At 46.2% G+C, this 15,003-nt stretch overlaps 1 protein-coding gene across 1 annotated transcript in view; it reads left to right on the top strand.

Moving 5' to 3' along the window:
• grin3a (glutamate receptor, ionotropic, N-methyl-D-aspartate 3A) overlaps nt 1-15,003 on the top strand; it is a 269,256-nt gene that overhangs the window by 160,292 nt on the left and 93,961 nt on the right. The window contains exon 3 of the mRNA XM_070870795.1: nt 9,270-10,317. Within this exon, the coding sequence (XP_070726896.1) occupies nt 9,270-10,317 (1,048 nt within the window). The remainder of the gene's footprint in view (nt 1-9,269; nt 10,318-15,003) is intronic.

The raw sequence follows: 15,003 nt of genomic DNA, 5'->3' as shown, positions 1-15,003 counted from the left end.
TGTCCACGGACGAAAACTCGAACCAGATATCTTCCCAGCATCGAAACTCACCGGCAATTACTGTGCATAAAATAATATCATTGGCAGGCAGAGCTGCACATGGCAGGGCCTACTTGTCCGCGTTCATACGACCTGTAATTACTCAAAGTCCACCATCTTTGTGAATAAAATCTCACCTTGTTGGCGTTGCGGGGGCTATCATCAGGCCCATCAATGCCGATTCAAGCAATACGTGTGCAAAGGCTGTGCAACAATGGGGCACCTTCAGCGAATGTGTCCACAACCGAGCAAGCATGCTGCGACACACCACGTAGCTGAGGATGATCGATCCAGCGTGGATCAAGCGGCACAGGCAACTCAACCCAAAGTACAGGACAAAGAAGTGAATGGGGTACATTCTTTTCCCAAAAGTCCTCTGATAATGCTGGAAGTTAAATTAAATGGGGTTCCAGTATCCATGGAATTGCACACGGGTGCGAGTTAGTCAATAATGAGCCAGAGGGCTTTCGAAAAGTTGTGGGACACTAAGGCAAAACTGAGCCCAATCAGTGCGAAGCTGCAAAGCTCATCATCATAGGCAGTCCCTTGAAATCGAGGAAGACTTGCTTCCACTCCAAAAGTGAGTTCTCAGGTGACTGAACAGTCCAATATGGGCCTGATGTTCCAGGTTCAAAACTTCATTTTGAAGGGCGGAAGATGCCTGTGTGTGAGTTCTTTTAACGTGGGGTGACTGTTGCACACCGGCTACCCCACGGGCTTAGCTAAGCAAAGCCTTGGTCCAATGGCAAGGGTCAAGATGACTGGAGACCAGGCACTGCTGTATGAGCCTAGTTGCCTGCGGCGGGATGCGAGGCTTAAGCTCGGTGCTGAGCAACTCCCTTCGGTGAGGTGGTGAGAAAACCGATGCCTGGCTGAGAGCAGGCATTGGGAAGGTCAGATGACCACTTTGTGGAAGTTGTTAAAGAGCTCTAAAAGTACCACATAAACATGATGGTCAATACATCTGTCATCATAGGCAGTCCCTCGGGATCGAGGAAGACTTGCTTCCACTCTTACCATGGGTTCTTAGGTAGCTGTACAGTCCAATATGAGAACCACAGTTTCTGTCACAGCTGGGACAGATAGTCATTCAGGGAAAGGGTGGGCAGAGAGCCTGGTTTGCCGCACGCTCCTTCCGCTGCCTGTGCTTGGTTTCTGCATGCTTTCGGCGACGATACTCGAGGAGCTCAATGCCCTCCCGAATGCACTTCCTCCACTTAGGGCGGTCTATGGCCAAGGACTCCCAGGTGTCAGTGTGGATGTCGCACTTTATCAGGGAGGCTTTGAGGGTGTCCTTGTAACGTTTCCTCTGCCTGCCTTTGGCTCGTTTGCCGTGGACGAGTTCCGAGTAGAGCGCTTGCTTTGGGAATCTCGTGTCTGGCATGCGAACTATGTAGCCTGCCCGGCGGAGCTGATCAAGTGTGGTCAGTGCTTCAATGCTAGAGATGTTGGCCTGGATGAGGACGCAAATGTTTGTGCGTCTGTCCTCCCAGGGGATTTGCAGGATCTTGCGGAGGCATCGCTGGTGGTATTTCTCCAGCAATTTGAGGTGTCTATTGTACATGGTTCACATCTTTGAGCCATACAGGAGGGCGGGCATCACTACAGCCCTGTAGACTATGAGCTTGGTGACAGTTTTGAGGGACTGATCTTCAAACACTCTTTTCCTCAGGCAGCCGAAGGCTGCACTGGTGCACTGGAGGCGGTGTTGGATCTCATCATCAATGCCTTCTCTTGTTGATAGGAGGCTCCTGAGATAGGGAAGTGGTCCATGTTGTCCAGGGCCACGCTGTGGATCTTGATGTTTGGGGGGCAGTGCTGTGCGGCGAGGACAGGCTGGTGGAGGACCTTTGTCTTACTAATGTTTAGCGTAAGGTCCATGCTTTCATGTGCCTCAGTAAATACGTCGACGATGTCCTGAAGTTCAGCCTCTATGTGTGCACAGACGCAGGCGTCGTCCGCGTACTGTAGCTCGACGACAGAGGTTGGAGTGGTCTTGGACCTGGCCTGGAGACGGCAAAGGTTGAACAGCTTCCCACTGGTTCTATAGTTTAGCTCCACTCCAGTGGGGAGCTTATCAACTGTGAGGTGCAGCAAGGAAGATTGAGAAGCGGGTTGGGGCGATGACGCAGCCCTGCTTGACCCCAGTCCGGACATGAATTGGATCTGTGATGGATCCGTTGATAAAGATCACGGCCTGCATGTCGTCGTGGAGCAGGCGGAGTATGGTGATGTACTTTTGGGGGCATCTGCAACTGAGGAGGATGCTCCATAGACCCTCGCGGTTGACAGTATCAAAGGCCTTTGTCAGGTCGAAGAAGGCCATGTATAAGGGCTGGCGCTGTTCCCTGCATTTTTCCTGCAGCTGTCGCGCTGCAAAAATCATGTTCGTTGTGCCCCGGAGGGGACGAAATCCACACTGCGACTCTGGGAGGAGCTCCTCGGCCATGGGGAGAAGACGATTGATCAGGACTCTAGCGACGACTTTCCCAATAGTTGATAGCATGTAGATTCCTCTGTAGTTGCCGCAGTCGGACTTGTCCTCTTTTTTAAAGATGGTAACGATCACTGCATCTCTAAGATCTCCCAGCTTGCTCTCTCCCTCCAGATGAGAGAGATGAGGTTGTGTATTTGTGCCATGTCTAGAGCATAAACTTGTCATCACCAACACCCTAATCCGCCAGAGGGACAAATACAAGGCATCGTGGCAACACCCTTGCTCCAAGCACTGGCACCTGCTCGACTATGTCATCGTCCGAGCCAGGGATCGCAAGGATGTGCGCATCACCCGCGCCATGTCAGAAGCTGACGACTGCTGGACAGACCATCGCCTAATCAGATCCATCATTGACATCAACATAGCCCCAAAGCGAAGGGGGCAGCAGAAGCAGTGTCACAAAAAAGTCAATGCCGGGGCACTTAAGGACCCAGCTAAGAGAGCCCTTTACTGTCAGCGCCTCACAGCTAACCTGGCGTGCCTTGATGACCCCAAGACACAGAATGTCCACAGCGTTTGGTCTGCCCTCCAGGCCTCCATAACCAGTGTCTGCAAGGAGACGCTCGGTCACTCAACCAGGAAACACCAGAACTGGTTTGATGAGAATGATCAGGAGATTCAAGAATTAATAGACTGAGCCTTAAACAGCAACCCAACTCGGGAGCAGCAAAGCAGCGTTACAGACAGCTAAAGGCTAAGGTCCAACAAAAAACCCGGGAACTAAAGAACAGGTGGCGGATGGAGAAAGCACAGGAGATACAGCAGCTTGCTGGCAGCCATGATGTGCGAGGATTCTTCATCGCAGTCAAGGCCACATACGGACCAAACTCCCAAGGCCCCACCCCACTCCTGGCAAAGAACAGGGAAACCACTCATCAAGGACACCGAGGCAGTCAGAGCCCGCTGGAAGGAACACTTCAAAGATCTCCTCAACCGAGACTCTGCCTTTGACTTGAGTGTTCTCGACTCTATTCCACAGCATGCTACCCACCACCACCTCAGTGAGACCCCAACACTGCATGCGGTAGAAAAAGCCATAAGACAGCTAAAAAACAACAAGGCTACGGGAGCGGATGGACTCCCTGCTGAGGCACTGAAGTATGATGGAGAGGCACTACTGTGTACCTACACCAAAGAGCTCAGACCAGTCATTGGCAGTGCTGCAGTAAAGGTATCGTACGATGGAGCTGTGTATGATTTATCGTTGTGGATCGTTCCAGGCAATGGCCCAACACTGTTCAGCAGGAGTTGGCTTGAGAAAATTAAATGGAACTGGAACGATATTAAAGCCTTATCATCAGTGGATGACGCTTCGTGTGCACAAGTGCTGAGCAAGTTTCCCTCGTTCGAACCAGGCATCGGCAACTTCACGGGAGCCAAGGTGCAGATCCACCGAGGCCCGGATGCAAGACCCATGCATCACAAGGCTCGGGCTGTTCCGTACATGATGAGGGAGAAGGTCGAGATTGAACTGGACAGACTTCAACGGTAAGGAATCATATCACCAGTCGAGTTCAGCGAATGGGCCAGTCCAATTGTCCCGGTGTTGAAAAGTGATGGCACGGTCAGGGTCTGCAGCGACTACAAGGTAACGATCAACCGAGTCTCAATACATGATCAGTACCCGTTACCCAAAGCTGACGACCTGTTTGCAACGCTAGCGGGGGGGAAGTCATTCACCTAATTGGACCTGACCTCTGCTTACATGACACAGGAGCTGGTCGAATATTTGAAAAAACTGACGTGCCTCAACACGCACAAAGGTCTGTTTATATACCACAGATGCCCTTTCGGAATTCGCTCGACGGCAGCCATATTTCAGAGAAACAGGGAGAGTTTGCTGAAGTCCGTCCCGAGAACCGTCGTGTTCCAAGATGACATCCTGATCAGCGGTCGTGACGCTACCGAGCACCTGCAGAACCTGGAAGAGGTTCTACGTCATCTGGACAGAGTGGGACTCAGGCTAAAATGCTCCAAGTGCGTTTTCTTGGCACCAGAAGTCGAATTCTTGGGGAGAAAGATTGCAGCAGACGATATCAGGCCTACAGACTCGAAGGCAGAGGCCATCAAGAATGCACCCAGACCCCAGAGTGTGACAGAGTGCGTTCGTTCCTGGGTCTTCTCAACTATTTTGGTAACTTTCTACCTAGTTTGAGCACATTGCTAGAGCCCTTGCACATGTTGCTGAGAAAGGGTAACTACTGGGTTTGGGGCAAATCTCAAGACAGAGCCTTTGAGAAGGCCAGTAACCTGCTATGTTCCAATAAATTACTGGTACACTATGACCCATGTAAGCGGTTAGTGCTGGCCTGCGACGCCTCATCATATGGGGTCGGTTGTGTGCTCCAGAAAGCCAATGTATTAGGCAACCTCCAACCAGTTGCATATGCATCCAAAGGTCTGTCTAAGGCTGAAAGAGCCTATAGTATGGTAGAGAAAGAGGCTTTAGCATGCGTATATGGGGTTAGGAAAATGCACCAATACCTGTTTGGGCTTCAGTTTGAGCTTAAAACAGACCACAAGCCGCTCATTTCATTGTTTGCTGAGAGCAAAGGTATAAGTACCAATGCCTCGTCCCGCATTCAAAGATGGGCACAGACTTTATCCGCTTATGATTATGTCATTCACCACAGACCAGGCACTGAAAACTGTGCTGATGCGCTTAGCCGGCTACCATTGCCCACAATTGGGATGGAAATGCCACAGCCCGCAGACTTGCTGCTGGTCATGGATGCCTTTGAGAGTGAGGGGCCACCCGTCACGGCTCGCCAAATTAGGACCTGGACCAGCCAGGATCCTGTACTGTCAAGCATAAAAAGGTGTGTCCTAAATGGAAATTGGTCTGCCATTCCCAGGGAAATGCAGGATGAAATTAAGCCTTATTGCCACCGCAAAGATGAATTGTCTATTCAGTCTGATTGTCTGTTATGGGGTAATCGTGTTGTTATGCCAAAAAAAGGCAGGGAAACTTTTGTGCGAGTTTTACACAGTACCCACCCAGGCATTGTCATGATGAAGGCCATTGCCAGGTCTCACATTGGTGGTCTGACATTGACTCGGACTTGGAGTCATGCGTGCATCAGTGCAACACTTGCATGCAACTGAGTAACGCACCTGTGGAGGCTCTGCTGAGTCTGTGGTCATGGCCATCCAAACCGTGGTCAAGGATCCACATAGACTTTGCCGGCTCCCTTCTCGGCAAAATGTTTTTAGTGGTAGTGGACGCTTACTCCAAATGGATTGAATGCGTAATCATGTCATCCAGCACATCCACAGCAACTATTGAAAGCCTCCGGGCCATGTTCGCCACCCATGGCCTGGCCGACATCCTTGTCAGCGACAAGAGACCGTGTTTCACCAGTTCGGAGTTCCACGAGTTTATGACCCGTAATGGCATCAAGTATGTCAGGTCTGCCCCTTTCAAACCCGTGTCTAACGGTCAAGCGGAGCTGGCTGTCCAAACCATTAAGCAGAGCCTAAAACACGTGACTCACGGCTCCCTACAGACCTGCTCATCCCGCATTCTGCTCAGTTACCGGACGAGACCCCACTCGCTCACTGGGGTCCCTTCTACCGAGTTGTTAATGAAGAGAGGCCTCAAAACCAGGCTCTCCCTTGTACACCCGGATCTCAATGATCATGTCAAAACCAGAAGTCAATGGCAGCAATGGTACCATGATCGCGCGGCCATATCACGTGACATTGCTGTTCATGACCTTGTGTTTGTCCTGAATTATGGTCATGTTCCAAAGTGGGTTGCTGGGATGGTTTTGGCCAAGGAGGGGAACAGAGTGTTTGTAGTCAAACTGTTAAATGGCCAAACGTGCAAGAGGCACATCGACCAAACCAAACTGCGATTCACAGACAACTCAGAACAAATTGAAGATGACATCATACATCCAACATACATCCAACCATCGGTTGACCCTTGCATCATTCACGAAGATGAACCTACCATCCCCGACAGTCCTGTCAGACCGACTGCTCCGCAATGCAGCAATGGTCCTACTAACTCATCACCCAAGCTTGGGTTCGAACTGAGAAGGTCAACCAGGGAGCAGAAGGCCCCAGACCATCTCAACTTGTAAATACAACCTGTACCAAGGATTTTGGGGGAAATTATGTTATGTATGTTAACTGGATTTTACCTGCCACCGGAGGGCGTGACTGTCGGAGTCCTAATGGTCACTGGCAGACACGTGCAAGCCGTGTATATAATGTTGGCAGCCATGTTGAATCCTCACTTTGAGAATAAATAAACTGGAGTAAGGTCATGCCTGAACTAGCTCACCGTACTTAGCCTCGTGGAGTTATTCGATACTTAACACATCAGAACAAAGAAAAGATAAGTTAATATCAGCGTTGTCATAAGAAATTTCTGAGGTAATCAAAAACATTGGTGGCACCATAAGGTTATCTGTACGTTCCACAATGATGTTCTGACCAGGGTTCAAAAGTCTAAGTAATCTTTGAAACCATTGAGAACATGGTACTAAGAAAATTATTAGAGATGTGTGTAGATACTACCGATTTCAGTAATCCCCTATCTAAGAGAAGTCCTGTATTTTGCGTGAAGAATTCCTTGAGTCTCTTCAATAACTAATTAACAGGTTGTACTTTAAAAGCTGAGATATCATCAAAAATATGAACATAACAGTATGTGCATTTACTAAGGGGATGTAAGAAGCTAGTAATAATGTTCATTATGATAACGGTGATTAACGATTCATGAAGCTCTCCATTTCCAAGAGTAGACCTCTCAATGCTCTTGTGCTTTGCAGGTTTCTCAAGTTTTCAATGGTTTTCAAGGCCTGCACTCTCGCACAGCAGTTACAATTTCCTGGACTCTTATTTGTCTGCTTCCAAGTCTCCCCCTACATCAGCCTGCATTTGTTCCATTTCTTGGAGTACTTGGGTGTCATTGTCAGCACTGTTTCTTATTCCTGTCACTGCGAAGTGAAAGAAAACATTGTGACAGTTAGGAAGCAGCACTGCAATTACACTATGACCTTCAATAGTATACTTATAAACAATGCCATTAACTATAGTCAGTCTTTCACTTGAGATGTTAAACCGAGGCCACGGCTGCTGTCTCAGGTGGATGTAAAAGATCCCATGGCACTATTTCAAAGAAGAGCAGGGAAGTTATCCCCAGTGACCTGGCCAATATTTATCCCTCAATCAACATAACAAAGAAACAGATTATCTGGTCATTATCACATTGCTGTTTGTGGGAGTTTGCTCTGTGCAAATTGGATGCTGTGTTGCCCACATTATGACAGTGACTACACTCCAAAAGTACTTAATTGGCTGTAAAGCGCTTTGAGATATCCGATGCTATATAAATGCAAGTCTTATAGTATTAAAAGAGCGTGTTCACAGAATCCTAGAATTAAACAGCATAGCAAGAGGCCATTCGGCCCATCGTGTATATCCTGGCCCTTTGAAAGAGTTTTCCAATTAGTCCCACTCCCCTGCTCTTTCCCCAGAACCATGCAATTTTCTCCTCCAAGTATTTATCCAATTCTCTTTTGAAAGTTATTATTGAATCTGCTTCCCTATCAGGCAGTGAATTACAGATCACAACAACTCACTGCCTAAAATATCAGGCAGTGAATTACAGATCACAACAACTCACTGCCTAAAATAAATTCTCATCTCGCTTCGGGTTCTTTTGCCTTAAATCAGTTTCCTCTGGTTACCTTTCTGCCACTGGAAACAGTTTCTCCTTATTCACTCTGTCAATACTCTTCATCATTTTGAACACCTCTATTAAATCTTAACCTTCTCTGCTCTAAGGAGAATAACCCTGCTTCTCCAGTCTCTCCATGTAACTGAAGTCTTTCATCCCTTGTACAATTCTAGTAAATCTCCTCTGCATCCTCTCTAAGGCTTTGACATCCTTCATCCAGTCTGAGTAACTACCTTTAACTCCTTTAACTAGATGTTTGCTTCCAAATCTCCCCCCTACATATCCTGCATTCTTGGGTGTACCTGGGTGTAATTGTCAGTCCATGTTGACTGCTTTCAGCACTGTTTCTTAGTCCTGTCACTGGGAAGTGAAAAGAAGCACTGGAACAGGTCGGAAGCAGCACTCCAATTGCACTATGACCTTGAATAGTGTACTGAAAACAATGCCATTAATTATCGTCAGATTATTAAAAGAGCGCTTTCATTTGCACTATGGAGAGTGGGATAATGTAAACAGTATTCCTTTGCTTTCTCTCTCTGAAGACTTGAGTGGAATCAATGCATAATATTGACACTAGGAGCTGAGAACAGCAGTCAGCCAGGTTTGAGAGTGAAGTGGGGACAAATCAGTTGAGCTGGTCAGGAATGGGAAACAAATTGGTGGTTTGACTTCTAAATACCACAATCCCTCCGTCACCTCCCACCTTTTTTCTTCCAAATAGTTAATAAGTATAATTGGTGTAGTTAAGAAAATGTTATAACAGTGTAGATTTCTTGGGCTATTGTCACAGTCCCTGGAGAAAAGAATGCAAGACAGCCTACAAGGAATCTAGTAATCTGTCGCAATGCATTTTTCATATTCCTCCGTGACCTGGTCCCCAGTCATAAGCATACGAGTCAGAAATTGCGAGCAACATTACTTTCTCAGCATTAGTTACTAGCAAGGTATATTCAGTTTAGATTCTGAAAAGATGCAGGAGATTTTGCAATCTTTTTTTGAAAAGTAGAAACTAAACCAAATATTTTTTTTTCCTTCCCTCAGATTTATAGCAAACACGAGCTTCGATGGCATAACAGGTTATATTAAAGTAACAGATCCATCTGTTATCACTTCAGACAGCCATTACTATATCTGGAACCTACAGCTTGACCCCGTTGGAAAGCCTATGTGGACTCGTCTTGGGAGATGGCACGAAGGGAAAATTGTCATGGACCATGGGATTTGGCCCAACAAGATGCAGAAGCAAAAGAACGATGGCAGCCACTCATCTCGGTTGCAGTTGAGAGTGGTGACGCTTATTGAACACCCTTTTGTGTTCACCCGCAGTGTTGATGAAGATGGCCATTGTCCTGCAGGACAACTCTGCCTGGATGCACTTACAAACGACAGTGCCATCATCGAGAGCCTCTTCGAGAACCTAAAATCGGGCAATGATTCCGTGCCTATAGAATACAAAAAGTGCTGCTATGGCTACTGCATTGATCTCCTTGAGAAACTGGCCGAGGATATGAATTTTGATTTCGAGCTGTATATTGTTGGCGATGGGAAGTATGGTGGTTGGAAGAATGGTCGCTGGACAGGCCTGGTCGGCGATCTGCTCAGCAGTGCAGCGCACTTGGCCGTCACCTCTTTCAGCATCAACTCGGCGAGAAGTAAAGTAATCGATTTCACCAGCCCATTCTTCTCCACGAGCTTGGGCATCCTGGTGCGAACTAGAGACACAGCAGCCCCGATCGGAGCTTTCATGTGGCCGCTGCACTGGTCAATGTGGGTGGGAATCTTTGTGGCTCTTCACGTAACTGCATTCTTTCTTACTCTGTATGAATGGAAGAGTCCTTTCGGGATGACTCCCAAGGGGAGAAATAGGAACAAGGTGTTCTCCTTCTCCTCAGCCCTCAATGTCTGCTATGCCATTTTGTTTGGCAGGACAGCTTCCATCAAAACCCCCAAGTGTTGGACAGGAAGGTTTCTAATGAACCTGTGGGCTATATTCTGTTTGTTCTGTTTATCAACGTACACAGCTAATCTAGCCGCTGTAATGGTGGGGGAGAAAACTTACGAGGAGCTTTCAGGAATTCATGATCCTAAGGTAAGAGCAGTATTACCACTCCATTCCATTAAGTTGGATACGAGACCAAAGATGACCTTCATTGATTTACTTGCGCTATACATGCAGCTGTCGCGAATCATAATCTCATCAGTTCTCACTTATTCTTAAAGCTCTACATGGTATATTTGTTTGCGTGGGAGGAAAACTTTTATTAAGCTCAAGATTGATCCATTTATTAATTTAGTTTCTATGTAGCGAAGGCTTCACTATGTTACAAATTTGGCGACACTTAAGTAGTCACAATATATGCCAGTGTTTTGTCACACAAATTGATCCAGACAGTGCTGTTTAAATAAAAATAATACCCTGCATGGAGTGTTTATCTGAAATGCCCGGAGACTTGAAAATGAAATTTTATGATAGCAAAAGATCTTCTTTAATCATTTAATTTCCTTATACAAATAGGGTGGGAATTCCCTTTTGGAAAATCACATTATTGGATTTGTTTTCTCCCCGCTCTTTTATATTTCAGAAATTATTCTGGGCTTGACCTTATTTATTAATTTTTCTTCCATTGTTGGCAGCAAATACATTGGCCCCGATATTTACAGGGAGGTGGGGAGAGTGCAGGGGGGTTGGGGAGGCCAAAAACAGCTTAAGACCCTGGCAAGGCCGGGATGTGGAGATCCTGCCGAACTTAACGACAGAACCTCGTTACCATTTATTTGTTCCATTTCCCACCCGGCAGCCGGCCAAACTGGCAGCTTGGCCAGTGGCCTGGAGGGAATACCAATGGCAGAGGGCCACAGCCTTGAGGAGGTGGCCAATTGCGGCAGTGGGGAAAGAGAGCATCGGAGCTTGGGGGAGGTCGGCAAATGTGACTTTGGTGGGGGGAGGTGAGAGAGAGGTCACGATCGGCTGGGGTGAGAGGCCAGAGGGATGCTTGAAGGGCCGAGGAAGCATTTCTGCTATCTCTGACCCTCGAGGAATGCTGGAAAAGGCACTTGCCTTGTGGAGCCGGCAGCTCCTCACCTCCCTTTGACTGTAGGGTTCCCTGACCCCTGGGAAACCCATGCAGCAGCAATCAATTTTAACTCGGGTTCCCAATTGCACTGTGGGAGCCTGAATTAGAATATGTTAATGAAGTATCCCGCCTTTCTCTCCACTTGGATGGCACCGATATCCACCATAGTAAAAAAGGTGGAGGGAACGTGGATGGTGTGTTGGGGACGTGTTCTGATATTTAACTCCTTAATCGCCCCTCCCCACCCACTATAGCCTGCCATAAGAGGATTAATATTGAGGCCATTGTCTCCCACACCAAAATAAGCTCAAAATGATCATTTGTTATTTATCCATTAGTTAGAAAACACTAATCTACCACAGTCCCAGGTTTTTTAGAGGGAAAGTTCCTTCCAAGGTTTTATCAAGTTTGCAGAAGTGAAGGTTCCTCAATGGCTCAGTGGTTTTATTCGGTGTGTGTCTGAGCTGCAAGATTATGAAGATCCCAGGTTCAATCTGTAGTCGGAGATGAACTAACTGATCTCCGTCAGGCATTGAGGAAAGTACAGTTGGCCTTGCTGCTCCAGGTTGGGGGGGAAAATCAGCAAAAGTTCCTGCTCTTGATTGCTATCCAGTGACTATTTAGGACTGAGATGAGAATTTTTTTTTTCACTCAGAGGGCTGTGGCTGCTCAGTCATTGAGTATATTCAAGACTGAGATCAATAGATTTTTAGAATCAAGGGATGTGGGGATAGGGCGGGAAGGTGGAGTTAATGTAGAACATCAGCCATGATCTTATTGAATGGTGAAGCAGGCTCGAAGGGCCAAATGGTCTACCCCTGCTCCTATTTGTTATGTTATTATGATGGAATTGTGCATGTTGATGATCAGTGAGTACAGCATTGGGGTTGGCCTTTAACATTGATTAGTCTACCAATGCTAATTGACAAATCTCACACATAAGTAGTGATCACTTGGGTGAGGTACTGGAGAGCACCTGTGGAACTGTATTCTTTAGGAGAGCAATGGAACTAGGGGAGATATAAAGGTACAACATCTTGCATTTATATAGCGCCTTTAACATAGTAAAATATCCCATGGCGTTATCAAACAAAATTTGAAACTGAGCCACGTAAGGAGATATTGAGACAGGTGGTAGGTTTTAAGGAGAGACTTCAAGGAGGAAAGAGAGGCAGAGAGGTTTAGGGAGGGAATTCCAAAGCTTGGGGCCAAGGCAGCTGAAGACACGGCCACCAATGGTGCAGTGACGAAAATCGGGGATGATCAAGAGGCCAGAATTGGAAGAGCGCAGAGACCTCGGAGGGTTATCATATAATCATAGAAAAATAACGACACAGAAGGAGGCCATTCAGCCCATCGTGTCTGTGCCGGTCGGAAAAGAGCTACCCAGCCTGATCCCACCTTTCAGCACTAGGTCTGTAGCCCTGTAGCTTACAGCTCTTTAAATGCATATCCAACTACTTTTTAAAAATGCGGTGAGGGTTTCTGCCTCTACCACCATTTCAGGCAGTGAGTTCCAGACCGGCACCACCCTCTGGGTGAAGAATTTATTCCTCCTCTCCTCACTGATCCTTCGACCAATTGCTTTAAATCTATACCCCCTGGTTATTGACCCCTCTGCCTCAGCCTCCTCTGTTCCAAAGCAAACAGCCCCAGCCTATCCATTCTTTCCTCATGGCTAAAATTCTCCAGTCCAGGCAACATCCTCATAAATCTCCTCTGTACCCTCATTAGTGCAATCAAATTTTTCCTGTAATGTGTTGACCAGAACTGCACACAGTAATCAAGCTGTGGCCTAATTAGTGTTGTATACAGTTCTAGCATAACTTCCCTGCTCTTATAAGCTATGTCTCAGCTATTAAAGGAAAGCATTCTGAATGCCTTTTTAACCACCTTATCGACCTGTTCTGCTACCTTTAAGGATCTGTGGACATACACTCCAAGGTCCTTCTGTTCCTCCACACCTCTCAGTATCCTCCCATTTATTGTGTATTCCCTTGCCTTTTTGCCCCTCCCCAAATATACATTACCTCACACTTCTCCAGACTGAATTCCATTTTCCACTTTTCTGCCCAACTGACCAGTCCATCGATATCTTCCTGCAGTCTAAAGCTTTCCTCCTCACTGTCATCCATAAGGCCAATTTTTGTATTAGCTGCAGACTTCTTTATCATGCCCCCTACATTTAAGTCTAAATCATTAATATATACTACAAAAAGCAAGGGACCGAGCACTGAGCCCTGTGGAACCCCACAGGAAACATCCTTCCAATCGCAAAAACACCCATCAACCATTAACCCTTTGCTTCCTGAGCCAAATTTGGATCCAACTTGTCACTTTGCCCTGGATTCCATGGACTTTTACTTTTTTGATCAGCCTACCATGTGGGACCTTGTCAAAAGCCTTGCTAAAATCCATCAAATGCACTGCCCTCATCGACCCTCCTTGTTACCTCTTCAAAAAATTCAATCAAGTTAGTCAGACATGACATTCCCTTTACAAATCCATGCTAACTGTCCTTGATTAATCTGTGTCTTTCTAAATGAAGGTTTATACTGTCTCTCAGAATTGATTCCAATAATTTGCCCACTGAGGTTAAACTAACTGGCATGTAATTACTCGGTTTATCCCTCCCTCCCTTTTTTAAACAATGGTACAACGTTGGCAGTTCTCCAATCCTCTGGCACCACTCCTTTAGCCAGGGGGATTGGAAAATGATGGTCAGCGCCTCCGCAATTTTCTCCCTTGCTTCTTTAAATATATTTGGATATATTTCATCCGGTCCTGGCGATTAACTACTTTCAAAAGTGCTAAACCCCTTAATACTTCCCCTCTCACAATGTTTATACTTTCCAATATTTCACACTCTTCCTCCTTAACTTCAATGTCAGCATCGTCCCCCTCTTTTGCCTGTAAGGCTGGAGGAGGTTACGGAGATTGGGAGGGGTGAGGCCATGGAGGGATTTGAAAATCCAGGATGAGAATTTTAAAATTGAGGCGTAGCTCGTCTACAGTCCAGAGTGGGACCTTTTGTACAATAGAGTGAGGGGAAATCATCTGACTGTTCACTGTGCAAACCTTGTAAAAGGGATGTCACAGATCTCATTTATAGATGAATGTTGGACTATTTTTGCAGAATGAAGAAGACTACAGCTGCTGTATGCTATCTAGCAGTATCAGTATTAATAGCTGTATTAAGCAGAACTCAACTAACACCTTTATCATTTAGAAAGATTTTCCAATCACTATAAGTAATGAAACTTCTTCAACAAACATTTTAATTTAAAAGGCTAGTCAGCAGCAATGTGTTCCCTGGGCATGAGATAACTTTTCCCTCCACAGGATTTCAATGCTTCAAGTTGTTTGATGATGGTGTTAAAAACAAGCTATTCGAAGGAATTTGTGAACCTCCCATGTACTTAAAATTTGTGAATCAGTTGTCTCTAGTGAATGTGTAATAAAGAGCAACATTTTAGTAGCAAAAATGGTGTTTATGCCATGCCAATATATTGAGATCCAGCACTGAATAAAATATCAGGAATATTTATATTGTGATTTTTAAAAAATATTCTAGAATTATGTGCATTTTGCAGGTTTTCCATGTATTTACTCTCCACACATAGCTGTCAACAATGGGAAAGGGTTGCATGATATTTCTGGTGACCAGTGTCATTGCATCACTTTGAATATGTGAAAGGGTT

Source organism: Pristiophorus japonicus, chromosome 1 (genome assembly GCF_044704955.1).
Source record: "Pristiophorus japonicus isolate sPriJap1 chromosome 1, sPriJap1.hap1, whole genome shotgun sequence".
In the NCBI taxonomy this organism is placed as follows: Eukaryota; Metazoa; Chordata; class Chondrichthyes; family Pristiophoridae; genus Pristiophorus; species Pristiophorus japonicus.
Note: the sequence above shows the minus strand (reverse complement) of the source record. Positions and strands in the feature narration are given on the sequence as shown.